This window comes from Falco punctatus, assembly GCF_963210335.1.
Source record: "Falco punctatus genome assembly, chromosome: 3".
In the NCBI taxonomy this organism is placed as follows: domain Eukaryota; kingdom Metazoa; phylum Chordata; class Aves; order Falconiformes; family Falconidae; genus Falco; species Falco punctatus.
In genome coordinates, this window is record NC_137582.1 from 115094006 (window position 1) to 115111095 (window position 17090).

Sequence of the window (17090 nt, forward strand, 5' to 3'; positions counted from 1 at the left end):
TGCAGGGCACCCCCTCTTCCACCAGCACCCCCCCGCACCCCACTTTGCAGAGCCCGCCCCCTCCAGCAGCACCCCCGCTACCCCCTCTGCACCCCGCTTTGCAGCCCCCCCCAGCAGCATCCCCCTCCCCGCAGCGGCCCCGGGCCCCGCAGGCCGCCCCATCCTCCCCGGCCCCCCCGCCCGCCTCCCGCCTCCCGCCGCCGCAGGCGCTGCCTCCGCCCCTGCCTCCTCCCCGCGGCCGCCCCGGCCGCTCGGTGGGATGAGCCCCGGCGCCGCGGCCGCCCCAGCTGCGCTCCGGCTGTCGGCGGGGCGGCTCCTGCCCCACGCCGCCGGCGGGCCCCGCCGCCCGCCCGAGCCCCCCCGCCGCCCCCCGCCCCGCCGCCATGGGCGCCGCGGCCCTGCGCGCCCTGCCCTGGGCCCTGCTGCTGCTGGGGCTGCAGGCCAACCCCGCGCTGGGCTCCGAGCCCCCGCAGGGCCAGCCGGCCCGGCTGCCGGAGGACCAGATCGGGGGCTTCACCCCCGCGCCGCCCCCCTCGGCCCAGGAGATCCTGCCGCTGAACAAGCAGCCGGCCAACGGCTCGGGCGAGGGGCACGCCAAGCCCCGCAAAGCCTTCCCCGTCCTGGGCATCGACTACACCCACGTCCGCATCCCCTTCGAGATCTCCCTCTGGATCCTCCTGGCCTGCCTCATGAAGCTGGGTATGTCGGCAGTGTGGTGGGGGGTCCTGGGGGGAGGGCACCCTGGAGGGACCTCCCAGCACCCCCGGGGAGGGACCCCGGCTTCATGGGGCAGGCACCCTGAGCATCCCAACGAGGGCCCTCTAGGCATCCCAGGGTGGGACCCCCCGGCTGAATGGGACGGGCACCCCCCAGCATCCCAAGGAGGGTCCCCCAGGCATCCCAGGGAGGGATGCCCCCAAGCATCCCAGGGCAAATTCCCCTGCACATCCTATGCAACCCCCCAGGCACCCTCTCCCCACGACCTTGGGTCTCCAGCATCAGCCTGGCAGGCAGGGCAGTGGCACCCCAGCCCCTTTGCTCAGCACGGGCTTGCTCATCTCGCTCTCCAGGAGCGGGGCTGAAGGTGCTCCCTGACCCCTGACCATCTCCTACTTGGACCAGGTTTGCTTTCCTCCCTTTGGCACTCAGGCAGCAGCAGGGAGGAAGCGTTTGGTTTGTTTCTTTGCTTCCTTTCTCAACCACAGATGCCTTTTGTAACCTTGGAAAAGTCACTTAAAAATCTAGTGCTTCAGCCTCCCCTTCCTCCCACTCCGCAGCAAACCAGGGTAGGCAGCTGCCTCTGCTGCAAAACGTCCTGAGGATTCCTGCATTAAAGATAACAGCAGCATCGGAGCCAGGGGGCTGGGAAAAGTCACCCGTTACAATGACTCGCTCTGGGAAAGCATCAGTCACTGGGGTTGGTGACAAAGTGTTTTCCAAACTTCTGCAGCTGGATCAATACCAAGCGAATTACCCCAAAGCGTGTGATGTGATGTAACTGCTCCACACTCACTGGCACCAGCGTGCTGGACCCAGCCTCCGGCAGTGCAGAGGTCGAGCTGGACCCAGTCCTATTAGTGGCGATAAAGCCAAGAGGGCAGGTGAAATGTTTGCCTGTCCCTGCCTTAAAGTGAGTGACAGAAGGGAAGGGAGCTCTGTGTTCCTTCGTTTTGCTCCTCAGTTACCATCAGTGGTTTAATAATGCTAACAGGAGTGCTCCAGCTTGCTGATTGGAATCTTGCTTTGGGAGCTTTTTTAAGCTGGTGCCTGTTGGAGACCATGCCCTGGCCTGGCCTGGCGGGGTACGAGAGACCCCCAGGAGCTCAGATCCTCCCTGCCCAGCTTTTCCTAAAAATACCCCATCCCCTTCCCAGCCTGCTGTGAGCGTGCGTAGGCAGGTAAAGCCCCATGTTCACAATCCCTCCTGGGTGTTTTATTTACGTGTAGGCGCAGGACTGCAAACACTTCAGACCCAGAGGCTTCCTGCCCATCTGGGAGACAAGTGGTTGGGGCAGAGTGGAACTAGGTGAGATCTGTGGGGTTTATCCTTTCCTGGCTTTGCCCAAAATGATTTAAGGCACGTTCAGCTAGAAGGTACCTTGCCATAGGAAACACAGCCAGGAAATCTCCTTTCCGAGGGCTTACCCAGTGCATGCTAAGCGACCTCTGCTAGCTGTTTGGGGCTATTGCACTGCGTTTTCAGTCCTGCCTCGGAGAGCAAAGAGTGATGAAATCAGAAGTATCTGTGCGGAAGCTGGTAAAGAAAGGAGGGGCTAACAGCGTTGGCCTGCGGCCCTGCTTGGGGTGTGCTTTGAGAAACCACTGCTGGAAAGCACCAGAATGGGCAGCAGAAAGCGGCTCCCCAGGGACGTAAATGGTGGGGGGCACAGGGGCATCGCTGCCCGCTGGCTACCCCCCTCCCACAGGTACCCTTTGTCATCGGCACTGCACTGGGTTGCTGTGTGAAGCTGTTTCTGCCACCCTTGCCTGAAGTTAGGACTCATTTGTGCTGCAGGAAAAGTTATTTCTGGCGGTGAGCTGAGCACCGTCGGTTCTTACGTGTTAAAAGTATTATGCAAGACTGCGTGTTTAAGGGGTATATTTTAGGAGGAGCTGCCTTGCAAGTTTGGCAAGGGTCCTTTGGAGATGGCAGGTGCTCTGCAGAGCTCCAGGGATGCTGATTATGCCAAAATCCATACCTTAGGCTACCTACACCTCTAACAGGGGCTTCAACAGCAAAGCAGTCCTGGGGCATCCTTCTCCTTGGCCTCCTCTCCAGGGTTTTGAAGGGGATAGTGTTGCTTGTTCATGTTGTCTTGGCATGTAGTTTCCAAGTTGCTGGTACAGCTGAATACTCAGGCTCCCTCTGTGCATGACCTGCAAAAATGTCTCACTGCTCGGTGTCTAAATACTGGCCCCGTCAATCCCACCCTGGATCAGAGGATGTCATTCAGGAGCAGCAAAATATGCTTTTTTTCACCCAGGGATAGCTCTTACACAACCAGGCACCGCTGCAAGCGTGTGCAGTACAACCTGTGATGGTAAGATGAGGCATACACATCTCCAGGCTTCCTAACTGGAGAGGGTTTGGAGCATCCAGTTTCCATGTAGAGGGGAAGGGGGCTGATGAGCAGAACAGGAAATTGTGGCGCTTCCTCTCTCCCCACCTCTCCTGCTAGTGTGCATTTAATTGATGCATCACCATAACCCTGCAAAACTCTGTGGTGCAGGGGACAAACATCCTTTCTCCAAGAGGGGGAATTTGTGCAGCGTGGGCTGTGCATGACAGCTCAGCACCTCCTTACTTCCCTTCCCCGGCTTCTCCTCCAGCTCTGGATGCCCCTTTTCTGGGTTAGGGCTGGGGATTGAGCCACATGTTGCTGTGAAACTGAGTCTTCAACCCTGTGAATGGCTTACGGGTGTCATCTGCTAGCGTAGTGCGGAGTGACCATGTAGAGGAACTCCGAAGTGGTTACAGAGCTCTTCTCCAGGCCAGGAGATGCAGCCTGACCCTGGTCCTGTTGCTCAGTTTCCCCTCGTCACTCTTGATGCTTTAAACAGCTTTTGAGGCTTAAATGAGTCCCAGCGTTGTCCCTTCCCTCTCCCCAGCAGCCTTAACTATGAATTTGGAGGATCAAAGGTGGGAGTTGAGCCCTTCCTCTCTTGATGTAGTTTTTGTAAAATGCTTCAAAGGATGTTGGTTCCTGGAGGATTTACCACCTGACAGGGGGTGGCTTTCTGGGACAGAGGGACTTGTCACCCCAGGGTGTCCTGTGGGTGTGGGCTGTTTCTGCTTTGTTAATCCTGGTAGAGAAGGGGAAGGCTGGTGCTGGCTGCTTTACTTAATACTCACGTGGTATTTTAAGACTGTGTAGGAGAAGAGGGGGTGAGGGATAGCCACAACCATGCCTTTCCAAAGCCCCACCAGCTGCATGCAGACCACATCTGGAGGTGGCTCAACTTTGCCAGTAAAAGTGGAGAAGGGTTTGCGGCTGAGGGTTGCAACCAGACTTTGTCTCAACCTGTTGCGTAGCTGCAGAAGGTCAGACCTTTGTAAAACAACCAAATCAGAAATCTTCTGTGCCTGTGTCCAAGGTTTTGCAAGGATATTGTAAGGGTTTCCTTTGTGCCATGCCCTGAGGAGCGGTAGGGAAGGGCTGGGGATTTCTCAGCACAAGAACCTGGTTTCCTGACTCTGCGGACTGACCTTTCGGCTCATGTGGCTCCAGGAGATGTTCAGTGGGATCCAGGTCCAACTGTAAACGCGTTTCCATTTCAGGGGAAGGAGTGACTTAGGAATGTAAATAGTGGGTTGTGGTTATCAGTCCCTTTGCTGGCTGTGTGGACACAGTGGTCCCTTTGCAGTCCCCTTGCTGGGGCCTGGTAGCCAGAGCTTTATTGCAAGCTGCCAGCTCTTATCCACCTTGGGGAAGAGTTGGGGTTACCTGTGTCTCCAAAGCACATCTCAGGCCTTACCTTCTGAAGTGGAAACGCACAGCAGTCATATTTCCATCCTGCATTAGGAGCTGCCTTTGATCGAAGCATGCCCTGTTGTCTGTCTGTGGGGCCGTCTGTCTGCACCAAATGGCTCTTCAGCATCTGAGAGCTTCCCAGCTTCTTTGGAGCATTCTGGCCATTCCAACTTGCAGCTCAAGCATGTAGTGGGATGTGGTGGGTTGACCTTGAGTGGATGCCACACGCCCACCAAGCCACTCTGTCGCTCCCCTCCTGAGCAGGACAGGGGGTGAATAAAAACCTCATGGGCAGAGATAAAGGCAGTTTAATAAAGCAAAAGCAAAGACCATGCATGGAAGCAAACCAAAAGATTTATTCTTACTTTCCATCAGCAGGCGATGTCCAGCCACTTCCTGGGAAGCAGGGCTTCAGTACGTGTAGCAGTTGCTCTGGAAGACAAACCTAGTAACAAATGCCCCCACCTCTTCTCCTTTCTCTCAGCTTTTATTGCTGAGCAGACATCATATGGTATGGCATATCACTGCGGTCAGTTTGGGTCAGCTTTCCTGACTATGTCCCCTCCCAGGATCTTGCTCATCCCCAACCTACTGGTAAGGGGGAAGTGTTGGAGAGACAGCCTTGATGCTGTGCGAGCACTGCTCAGCTGTAACCGAAACACTGGTGTGTTATCACCACCTTTCTAGCTACCAATACAAAGCACAGCGCTATGAGAGCTGCTATGGGGAAAATTAACTCCATCTCAGCCAGACCAAATACACGGGGACTTGATTTCTTACATGTCCATGCCAGAGACTGCTGCAGAGGGTCCCTGCAAGGCACTACTTCACGGCTGAGCTCTCCTACCCTGCTTTTGCTCATTGATGCGCGTTAAGACACTAGCTAGCTGCCTGATGCCGTACTCCGGTTGGGATTGGAGCCTGTAGCAATCACTGAGTCATTGCTCTGTCTCTTTGTCCTTCTTTCACAGCGCTCAGCTTTTTCATGTGTCTGGGTCAGGGAAGTTGTCTGAGGTGTTCCCCCTCCCTCCAGACCGTCTGACAGCAGCCAGCGCCAACCTGGTGCTTCCAGAAAAATCACCACCGTGTGATTGTGGGGCTGGTTGGTGGAAAGCAAGAGTCTGTGCTAAGCGAGCAGAAAGGGAGCCCAGAGCTGTGGGTGGCAGTGTGTTATGTGGGGACACATTGCTGCTTGGAGGGTTTTTTGGTGACACATCTCAGCCTGGTTTACCGGGCACCGGGCACTGGGTATCCTGGTGTCAGGCTCTGGAGTTCAGTGCTGCTCCTGCAGCAGTGTTTGCCTTTGGGCAGTACCGACTGTCCCCATCACTGCAGGTGTCTGGGGAGGAACAAGATTAAGGAAGTTCCCGGTGCCTGTGGGCTGGTGATAGGAGCTGGGAAGAGAAGAGCAAGACATGACAGATGCAAGTGGGGTTGTGGAGCCTCACAGAGGCTCTGGGCATGGCAGGGTGGCTTCTGTGCACAAAAGAACAGGGACAATTTTAAAATTGCCAGAGAAACATTTTTAGAGGCTGGTGACAGCTGGCTGGCAGCGAGGTTTGGGTGCTAAAAACTTGGGTGCTTGTCAAATGCTTTTAGCAGCCCCCATCCCTCCCCTGAAACAAGGGCTTTAGGAGGGGTCATCCCAGAGGTCCCTGTGAGTTGAGGGACTCAAGGGTTTGTTTGGGCAAGGGGTGATAAGCAGGGTCGGAAACGTGTTGTGGTGGCATAGGATGTGAGAAGTGGGTCTTGAGACCAGATGCAGCAGAAACACGCCAGAGCAAAGCCACCAGCGTGGGGACACCACTGCGGTGAGACTTGAAAGGCTTGTAAAGGGGATGGGAAAGATGTGTGTCACCCCAGCCTTCATCATCATGTTGGAAATACGTGTGTCTGACATACAGGATGGGCGTGCCAGAGGTTATCTCTGTTGCCCTTCTGCCACTGCAGCGTTGGCTTCTCTAGAGCACCAGGCAGGGCTGTGCTGGGCAGGCTTCGCTGGGGATGGCCATCACAGAAGGGTTTGGGTTGGAAAGGCCCTTAAAGCCCAGCTAGTTCCACCCCCCTGCCCCGGGCAGGGGCACCTCCTGCTAGACCAGATTGCTCCAAGCCCCGTCCAGCCTGGCTTTGAACACTGCCAGGGATGGGGCACCCACAGCTGCTCGGGGCAGCCTGGGCCAGCGTCTCAGCACCCTCACAGTAAAGAATTTATCCCTAGTATCTCATCTAAATCTACCCTCTTCCAGCTTAAAGCCATTACCCGTTCTCCTATTGCTACAAGCCCTTGTGAAAAGTCCCTCTGTCAGCAAAGCTTGGCTGGTGGGAAGGGCTTCCAGATGTTTCATGGGCTGTTTCAGCTGGAACCATGGGACTGGTTGATGCGGGTTCTGTTGCTGAGCCAGAGGGAAACGCTTGTCTTAAAACCTACCCGCTCACAAGTGGCAGCCCCAGCTTATTTCATGTGTGGGCTGCAGGTACCAAAGTGGCGTGTGGTTTGAGATCACCCCAGACATCTCCCCGTTTTCAGCTGGTGCCGCAGAAGTGTAAATTGCCATGATAATTTAAACAGTCTCTTCTAATGCAGACTTGTTGCGTTCCCACTTCCTTATTGGGGAATGATCCAAATGCGTGCTGTGGTTTCCCTTTCTCTCTGCTTTGCCATCTCAGAAGGAACAGCCATGGCATTTTTTTTCCCTCCCTGTTCTGCCCATTGCTGGTGTCTGAGCAAAAAAACATCCAAACCGTTCCCTCCATGGATCTGAGAAAACCGTTAGATTAATTAGGGCTGGAAGAGTGAAAGGTTCCTGCTGTGAAATACGGGATGGTTGATGGAGTGGGAAAAGCTGAACATGTCTGTCATCACAGCCCATGCCTCCCTGGTGAGCCTTAATGTCCATTAAAGCAGAATTACACTTGGTTTGCAGCCATGGCTTTGTTCCCTGCAGGGACCCTGTCACCCACAGCGGTGCCTGATTCTGCTTTTTGGACCTTGAAGCCACTCAGGAACGGAAGCTGTTGTTTCATCCCATTTATTAATGAAGGTTTGGACACCTGATACTGGGGATGAGGGATGGGTTGACTTCCTGCAGTGTCTGCAGGTGGAATTTGGGATGTGGGCATTGACTTGTTGAGTCCTGCAGCAGGTGGGTGCTGGCCTGACTTTTGGGGAGATGCCATGAAGTTGTCCTTCCCCTGAACCCTCCAACAGAGCTGCGGTGGTTTGTGGGGTGGGAGCAGAACGTGCTGATATTTGTCCTGTTTGGTTCATGTATTCTGTCCCAAATTGCCCAAGCACCCAGCCGTGGCTTATGCACGATACCCAGAGGTGCTGGCGTTCCCTTGGGAATTAGTGGGGTGGAGAACATGTCTTTTGTCTGCAATTAGTATGGCTAAATAGAGTCCTTCAGGGTTTGAGAATTATATGTGGGAGAAGGGGAAAATGGGTGGTGGTGGAGGGAAGGGGAGAGGGTCGTTCTTTGGGTTACAAGTGTGTAAACCTGTGGCACCGAGGGACTGGAGCCTCTCCTCTGCAGAAGACAGACAGACATCTCAATGGCATTTGTATAAATTAGAAGCTTGTTAGGCTTGCAAAAGAGTATTTCGTTAGCATAATCCTTTCCCTTTTCCCTCATGCAAGTCCTGGGTTTTGGCTGCAGACTGCAGAGGTAGTGAAGGCTGTGGAGACTGTCCCTGGGTCGTGAAGGAGTTGGTCTTTGGCTGGAGCATCGTTGGAGCTGTGGGTACCGAGAGAGGAAACTTTAAAAGTAAACAATGATGAGGATGAATTACTGCAACTGCCTCGTAAACATTTGATTTTTTTTTTTCCTCCTTTCGGTCCCCAAGGCTTAATTTGTTCAAATAAAAACTGATATCCATCCAGAATAGTCTGTGAAAACACAGCCTTGCTGAGCAGAGATGGAGCTGGGTTACACCTCTCCCCTACGCTGGCTTTGCTGGCCTGCCTGGGTCGTCTTCAGTTTCTTCTTGCCCATCAGGGCTCAAAGCTGCTGGTGTAGGCTTGATAACAGCCTCGGTGTTTTGAAATCTGGGCTGGCCGGCTTCAAAGGGAATAGCAGAGGAGCAGGGAAACTGTGGCAATGGTGTGATTTGAACCAAATATCGGTGCTTGGTCCTCTCACTTCACAGTGCCAGCTGATGTACCCCCTTAGGCAAGCTGTGCGATTGCCATCTATTCTACATGGCGGTTTATATCTTGCTTATCTTTCTAATTTTCCAATGTCTTCCAGTTGTGTGTTAATTGAGGGATGGCTATCTTGTCATATTTTGTTCTTCTGCCTTTCCTCGGGCAGAACACATGTGTTTCTGCTTGGGAAGGAAGAAATGAAATTAAAAGTTTTACAGATGGGCATGCACACACACGTTGCTGCGTGTTTGTCAGAAAAGGCGAGATCAAAGATTGATCATTGCTTGGAGTGGAGTAGTGAGAATAAATTTGGTGGTGTGTCACCTTTGGTGATACGTCACCCCATAGCTTGGGGTTCCTTCCCAAGACAGCTTGACCCACCTGTGTGATGGATTTGATAGGGGCGGGACTGACCAAAGGCTCATTTAAGGTTGGGGTGACGTTTTGAGATCCCTGAGCGGAAGGTTGGAGAAGGCAAAGTACTTTTTGTAATTTGAAGAGAACAAACGCGTTTCCTTGGGTTGCCCAGGGGTGACTCATAAACGTCATAGGATCAGTGGTCTTTGTCTCCAGAAAGTCGCAATACAATCAACCTCAAGGGACAGCTCTTAAATTCTGCTTAATAGAAGGTGCTGGTAGGGAAGTAATTCACCTCTATTTATCAAGCCTGCATGACACACATTTGCAGAAGCAGACTCCCTTTTGCAGCAGGTTTTTTTCAGTGCCTGGAATTATTCTGCATTTTGGAGTCATGACATGCGAAATCTTAATGATGGATTTGGAGAGAAGGCAGCTTCCCACCCTGCTGCTGGAGATTTTAGTAGCAGAAATGCCACAGGCATAGATTTAAGCATGCACAGGCCATTAAGGAGAAGAGCTGGTGTATCCAGCCCTGCAAGTGCCTCAGTTTCCCTTGGGAGTGCTTTCCCATGGCAGCCTCCATCCCTGGGGGGTGCATTACTCTCTCTCTCTCTCTCCTGGGTGCTTTCTCTCCTGGAGTGCGAGCATCTGCTCCCAGGAGCTCTTCTGTTAGCTTGGCTGGGTGTGAAATAGCATCGCCTGCGTTCTGGCTGAGGGGGGATGCTGGAAGCCTGAAATGGCATCTGATGGGGATGGTTCTCCAGCTCTGGGCTCTCGCCATGCTGGGCTCAGCTGGTGGGGTAAGAGCGTGCTGGCAGCTCGTGCCGAAAGCTGGGGAAGAAGTGAAGGTGACTGCGTTGGCTCTCAAGTCACCTCCGGCGTGTGCTGAGTGGTGGGTGTTGCTTTGTCTGGTTTGCAAAGCCCGGTAGTAATCAGTGATAATTGCAATTACCTCCTCCCTCCTGTCAGAGTGGAGACCAACAGGTTATTTCCTGAAAAGCTTTTGTTTGTCTTTCCTGCCCGTGTTCCCGGTAGGAAATCTGCCCTTCCTGGGAAGGGTGATTGGCATTGCTCTGCCTGCGGAGTTTGTCTGTGGTCACCTTGGGCTGGCTCAGCTTTAACTCTTCCTGAGGCTTCAAGGGCCAGCAGGAACCATGCATTAAATGTGTTGCCATGTGCTTGAGAGCCAGGAGTTGAGAGAGCAACAGGAGCCTTATTTTGGGTGACCAGGTACCATCTCTTCACATTGCCTTGGGTACCTTCTGCTCCAGAGCAATTCAATATCTGCATTAAGCAGCATGGAGTTTCGCTTTGCACCGTGCAGAAAGTAACTGGGAGGATTTTAGTATAGAAATCTCCCAGCTTGAGGCAGACATGCTGCACTGACCCCTCCTAGCCTAGCTATCCGTGGCATCCAGTGTCACAGCTGAAGCAATCTGGGAAGAGCGTGGCTGGGAGTTATGTTTAGCTCCTGGCCCCTTTCCCTGGAGCTGGAGCAATTTTTCTCGACCTTCTCTTATTAGGCCTCCTCAAAATGCTCAAGTCCAGCTGCTGTCTCTGTTCTGATACTTTTGAAGGATCTGAACCTAGATGAGGGTGCTGTTGTCCTATAGAAAACTTGGTTTTCCAGGGTAAACGGCCTGTGCCAGGAAGAGCCCAGCTTTACTGGCTTGGCTGTGGGATGCACCCGTCCAGAGATGATGGAAAAAAGTCTAAATGAGTCTTGGAGCAGCAACAGCAGAAATTTGCGTGGCAGTTTGTCCCCATGTGCTTCTGTACCTGCATGCCCAGCTCCTGCTGAGTGAATGTCACAAGCTGGTAAATATTCATGTGGTCCCACCTTAGAAAAACTGTGCATGGAGCATGCCTGAAGGCTTTAAACAGGTTTGCTAATCATAACCTGTGGTTTGGGAGCGGCCTTGTAATGTGCCAGTTAGAGGAATGTAGTCAGCGGGGATCGAGGTCACTAGAGTACCCGCAAGTCACCGGAGACTTTTAATAGCCAGGTTGGCACGTAGCGCCTAACCCTTGACTGGTTTCTCAAAGCTCCTTCAGAGGAGAACCTTGGGTTTTGCAGCATTTTGTCATGGGGCAGCTCTGGAGCTGGAGAGAGGTGGAGGAGAGCTGCTTTGCTCACAGCTGTGCACAGCTGGATCTGGAAGAGGTTTCTTCAAGATGTGATTGGGACCAAACCTTGAAGTGTCCCATGCCACCACTGCTTGCTCCAGCAGCATCTCCAGTTGGCTCCATGTTTTCCTCCCTACTTGAAATGCTGCAGCTGTTGGGTGACAGTCCAAGGTGCCAAAGGTTTATCAGTCTTTAATAGCAATTAGGTCTTTCTTAATATCTGCATTTCTTGCAGAGTGTCCTTGGCTTTTCTTCTGGTTTGAAGGAGAAGCATTATCTAAACATAGGACTGGAAATTGGGAGCTGCTGATTCTCACACCAGCTCTCACACCATTCACTTGGGGACTTGGGCAAGTCCATTTGATGTCTTTTGTCTCTCATTTCCTTTTTACAGCTGGGAGGAAATTAATACCAGCTCTACAAAAGACTCCCAATTGATCTGTTAATTTCTTGTGAGTGCTTCAGAGATAAAATGAGGGTACGTGCTTTTGCTGTGTCGGTTCTCCCTGCTGTTGGAAAAAAAAAATACTCAAGTGTTTCTACTAAATGCCCCTGTCCGTGGATTGCCGTCACGGCACGTTATGGTAGCATATGGGCACCTTCTCTTCCCGGGAGGCAGATGCTGTCCTCCCTGTCCTCCCTGGAGCATTCCCCAGCGCTGTGGTCCATCCCAGCCTGGTCAGAGCAGGATGTTGGTCCCAAAAGCCTGCTGTTGTGATGATCATCTCCCACAGTGTGAACCCTCGGGGACATCTGCCTGCGTGGATGCTCCCTGTGAGCTGCCAGGAGCCTGCCCCTGTGCTGCTGATTTCTGAAAAATGGGCTTTTTAGGGCTGGCCTGCAAGTCACCGGCTGAATCAGGGGCAAGTGAATCAGGGAGGCAGGAACATTCCTGCCCTGCCCTGCCCTGCCCTGCCCTGCTGTGAGGACAGCTGCAACCTGGCACTTCTCTGCCAGTTTTAGGGAAGTTTTCTGGGAGGTTTTCCTGGACACGGGTCTCCCCCAAACGTGGCTCTTGCAACAGGTGTCCCAGGTCAGGGCCAGCTCTGTAGGGAGGTCTTGGCTGGACTGGAACCCTGGGCAGGCTGGTTTCTAAACCGAAGCCTAACTGAAACCTAAGCCTAAGGCAAATGGAAACGTAAGTTGGAGCGGTGCAGATGGGGAGCAGGGCGAGTCTCTTTCCCACTGATGCCAGCGCCCAAATTAAGAGTTTGCTGCAAGCTGCTCCACGCAGCACAGCAGAGCCAACTGTTTAGTTTGGGTTGATCTTAATTAATTAGTGTATCTTATAGAGTTGGGCGGGGGGGAGGGGGGGGGAGGGAAGAATTAGGCAGCACTCAGGCTGTCACTGGCTCGCTTGGCTGACCAGACCTTCTGGGTCAGGGCAGCAAGGTTTAATTGGGAGGAATTGCTGCTGGCTGTTTGGCGCTTCTCTGCAAAGTTGCAGGCTCAGCGGCAGGAACATTTGCTGTCTGGTTTGCAGAGCTGCAGGGAAAAGCTAACCAACCACCCGGCGTGGGTGTTGGACCATGCAAAGGTTTTGGTGGGCTTCCATGAGCTGTCCCATACTGCGTGCTTGGGAAGGGAGAGGGACACAGCCCCTTTGGATAGGGGAATAGCTGACCAGGCAAACTGCAAATGAAGGAGCAGCACCCCCTTCCCCAGCTTTGTGCTGGAGGGGTGAGTTGTGCTGAGCCTGGATTGGGCCCCAAGGAAGAGATCTGGCCTTGTTATCGTTGAACTTCTCTTGGGCTGCGTAAACAGCTTGTTTATAAGTGTAAACAGCGGCTTTCTGCAAGGGGGGTCCGCCCATCCTGGCAGGCTGATATCCAGGGTGCCTGCAGATGATTCACAGCTCTCCTGCGCGTCGGGGATTGTTGCATCCTCCTCCCGCTTTGCAGCACTGCAGCACTGCCATCGACGTCCCGCGACACCTGCGTTTCACTTGGTTGCAGCGCAGCATCCTCCTCCCCTGCGACCTTCCAGCAGGGCTTTGGGTGCAGAAAATGAGCTTTCCCTTACCAAGGGGAGCGTTTTGCTTCTGGGGGGGTGTCAGGGCAGTTAGGCAGCTGGGCTCATCTGCATGCAGCTCGTGACTCCAGCTGCTGCAGGATGCAGCGACGCCTTTGGTTGTGTTCCCCAGGCTGCTTATCTTTTTGGGACCTTTCTGCATCTCTGAATCCAGCCCTACACAAAAGGGGTAACGTTGTGCTTTCCTAGTAGTGCCATCATCATCCTTGGGTATTTCTCTGCTGGCGTTGGCCGTGGCTGGGAGGGGGCTGCGTTGACAGGGTGTGAAGTTTGGCACCCCTGCATCCCTGTGGAGCCAGGCAATGCCTGCCGGTTCCTGGTTGCTGCCGGCACTGAGGTACCAGAAGAGGCTTTGCCCTTGCCCTGCCGTGACTACGGCTGTCTGCACAGGGGCTTGCGGGCAGCACAGCTCGGCTCCTCGCCCTCTGCATTCCCAGCCGTGTCGTGCCAGCGGCCGGTGCAGGATGGAGAGGAGCGGTACCCACCTACTCACCCTCCCCTCCTGGCTGTCATGGCAGCTTTGACAGCATGCCAGACCCATTCCCCAGTCCCCATGACTGTTTCTTATCCTAGCAGTTAAAATGTGTGAAACGGCTTTAAATAACTGCTCTCTGAAAGGCTCCAGGTGTGAAACAGCACAGCCTTGTACTCAGACCAGCTCTGAACTGTCTTCTCCTTGGCCCCTTGACCTTGCAGAGTGCCAGACCAGCATCGCTCCTGCTGATGTCCTGGCATCCATCCCTCATGTGCGCGGGGTGTGGGGAGCTGTCAGCATCCTCCTGAGGAGGAAGGCTCTGGCTGCAGCTTATTCTCTGTTTATCCTATTCTGGGGTATGGGCTTTGCTTCCCAAAGGTCCCCAGGGGACAGTGAGATCTGGGAAAGGCAAGTGCATGTCTGCTTTCTGCAGCTGCCTCGGGGGTGCAGGGTGGAGACTTGTCTCCCCTCCCATCAGAAGATTTACTTGGGGCCTGCCAGGGGAACTGGCTGCAAACTGCTGCTGCAGGAGAATGGTGCAACTGGGAAACTGTCAGGCATCGCAGCCCTGCTGCAACCCCCTCACCAGCCTCTCCTGGCAATAGAGATGCCAAGAAGCCATCTGCCCTTTGCATGGGATGAAGGGCTCTTCCCTGACACTGCGATGCTGCACTAACAAGGTTACCTGCTTTTGTTAACGTGCCTGTACTTTAAGAGCTTGACCAAGCTGGTTTGCACGAGTCCTTGCAAGGTCTGCAAGGGCCAGGCCAGTGCAAGTTATCGGTTGCCTTGCCTGACTGGCTAAGCTGCAGCACGGCTGTTGAACGCTGGTACCTGATGTCTGCTTTTTGTTCTGTAGCTTTCACGTTTTGACTCATTTGTGGGCTGGCCCGATGCTATCAACACTGTTATCTTCTGCAAAGCAGGCAGGGTCCAGGCAGGTCACCTTCTCATGCAGGCTTGCCTCGCTGTAGGCGTTAGGGCTGAATACATGAGATTGAGTGAGCTAGAGGCTGTACCAGGCAGCTCCCGGTCTCCTATCACAGGAAACTCTTTCCATTTGCCCCCAGTTTGTTTGCAGTATGGGGGGAAGAGAGGGAAAACAAGGAGCAATTCAGCAGCTGCAAGGTGGGACCCAGCTGTTTAAGCAAAGTCTGTAGGCAAAGGGGACGGTAATGTCACACCGAGAGAAAATAAAACTGTACCTTCAGCAACTAGCAACGGATCTTAATGGCTATTGACTGCAGCAACATGACTTGTAGGGGTGTTGTGTGCAATCCAGCTCAGAACTGAGGTCTGGGAGTTGGTCACGATCACAGCCAGGCAGTGCTGGGAACCTTGCCTTAGGTGGACGGACCTTGTGGGGACCCAGGGATGCTCGTGGATTTTAACCCGAGTCCTGAGCATCAGGCTGGTTACAGCCCCCTGCCCCTGGGTGGCTGTGGTGCAGAAGAATGATCCCCGAAATTAGAGCTGGATGTCTTACTTTTCCCTTCCTTCCCTGTGCTTGCTTTGCACACCAAGCCCAGAGCAAGGTTTGGGTGAGTGCCGGCTGTGCGGCCCGTGTGGTATCTGCATTAACTCAGTGAGTCACAAAAAGCAGTATAAATTAATTACCTTCCTGGTTCTTGGCTTTTCTTCGTAATTAGCGGCACGAAAATAATGAGGCTTGAATGAAACATTTGGTTTGATCTGGAGGAAATTGTTTTGCTTAAGAGCTCTTTCTGTACCTGTATCTTTAAAAAAAATCCACCAAATTCTAACCAGAAAATGTCATTTTGGGGTAAAAAATCAAAGCTTTTCCATTTTGGACATTGAGGCCGCTGGATGCTTCTCTAAAGGTTGCCCCAACTAACTCAAATTACTGAAATCAGTCCGAAGAGAGCTGCGGGAGAGCACTTGGGAGACCTGGACCTGCATTAAAACCCTGCCTGCTCTGTGGTAAAGCAGAAAAGAGTTTGATGAAGCCAAAGGTGCGGCAGGGCCCCACACGTGCTGTCCCAGTGGAGCGGCTGCTGGAGCGAGCTGCGTTTGGGCTCGGTAGGGCTGGAGGTTCAGGGCAGGTGGTGACGTTGGAGCTTGTGAGACGCAATGGATGTAATTTAAGTATCGTGGTTTTACCACCTCCCCTTGCAGGGTGACATGAGCCATGGCCTCGCTCTATTTTTAGGTGTAAATCACCAGCTATTTAATTCCTTTCTAGCAAGTTCAATTTTCATCCCCTTCCCTCGAGACTTCCCCATTACATCTGCTACCTGTGCCAGTGCTGGGTGCAGGCAGCTCTCCTGCACGCCCTTCCCCAGGCTTCTCACTCCCTGTCTTTGCAGGCAGGTCGATGGATTTGGCTCCGTTTTACAAGGGAGACTGCACAGCAGGGCTGAGACGTGCTTCCAGCCGCTATGAGACATCCCACAAGGGTTGTGCTGGAGGCCACCAGCAATGGGCAAAGCCTGGCTGATCTTTGGGCAGCTGCAGAAGTGGCTGATGGTCAGGCAGGGAAAGAGAGAAATCTAGCACCTTTTTTAGGAGGAAGGGGGATAAATGGAGAGAAGCTGTAGCCAAAATTTGGGAGCCTGAGATAGATTTTCCCCTGGGACCTGGTTGGAAAACATTCTGTTCCTGCGTCACCATCCTTACAGAGCTTTAACCCTGCTGGGGCTTAGCGCCACATCCTTGACCCTCTACCACCCCAAAATGCAGAGCATGAAAGCCAGGTCACAGTGGTCTCAGTGCTTTGCAGACCCTGGAGCCCAGTCCCAGCCCTCCTCCTTGCCCCACTGTTTCTGGTAAGCAGAGAAAGAAGGGGGTGGTGCTGGGTAATGGCTTTGCAGATGACTAGTCCCCACGGCTGGTGACACATCAGTGACTTTGTAGCTCATCCACCAAAGCATCCATGTGTCAGGGTTCTCCGTGGTCCCCGTGTCACACGGGAGCATGGGAGGGTGTCCACACCTGCCCACATCCCTTGCCACCAGGTCGGTGGGTTTGCTGATGACACAGGGCTGCTGCATCTCTGTATGGCCCACCTGGACCCTGCCCGACTGGTATCCTAAAGGGTTAAAGTGGCCTTTGGAGGGGCCCTGGTGCAGCTGAGATAGCACGTTTCCTTCAGCCAGTGCTCTCTGCAGTGTCCTTCAGAAGGGCAGCCCTTCTGAGCATGCCTGCTCCCCCTCGCCACCTCCTTCCCGGACCCTGTGCCTTCTCCCAGGGCTTTTCCAGCACGGCAGCATGCTATGCACCCAAGCCACGCAGCTGCTCAGTCCTACCCTGCAGCCCAAACAAGCACCCGTGGGTCTCTAGGGCTGCAACGAGCATCACCCAGGGGGCTTCACCACCCCCTTGCCCAGACTAACCCCCCCACCTACCTCCTTTCAGAAAAAATCATCCAGGGGGTGGAAGAGCTATCTAATCCCTGGTTAATAATTGTGTAATTTCTCTCTCGGGGCTGCCGCCTGCCTGCTGGAGCCTGCAGCTGCTCTAA

At 53.8% G+C, this 17090-nt stretch overlaps 1 protein-coding gene across 1 annotated transcript in view; it reads left to right on the forward strand.

Moving 5' to 3' along the window:
• Nucleotides 1–223: 223 nt before the first annotated feature.
• SLC9A1 (solute carrier family 9 member A1) overlaps nt 224–17090 on the forward strand; it is a 31449-nt gene continuing 14582 nt past the window's right edge. Inside the window, exon 1 of the mRNA XM_080379820.1 lies at nt 224–699. Within this exon, the coding sequence (XP_080235946.1) occupies nt 384–699 (316 nt within the window). The 5' untranslated portion in view covers nt 224–383. The remainder of the gene's footprint in view (nt 700–17090) is intronic.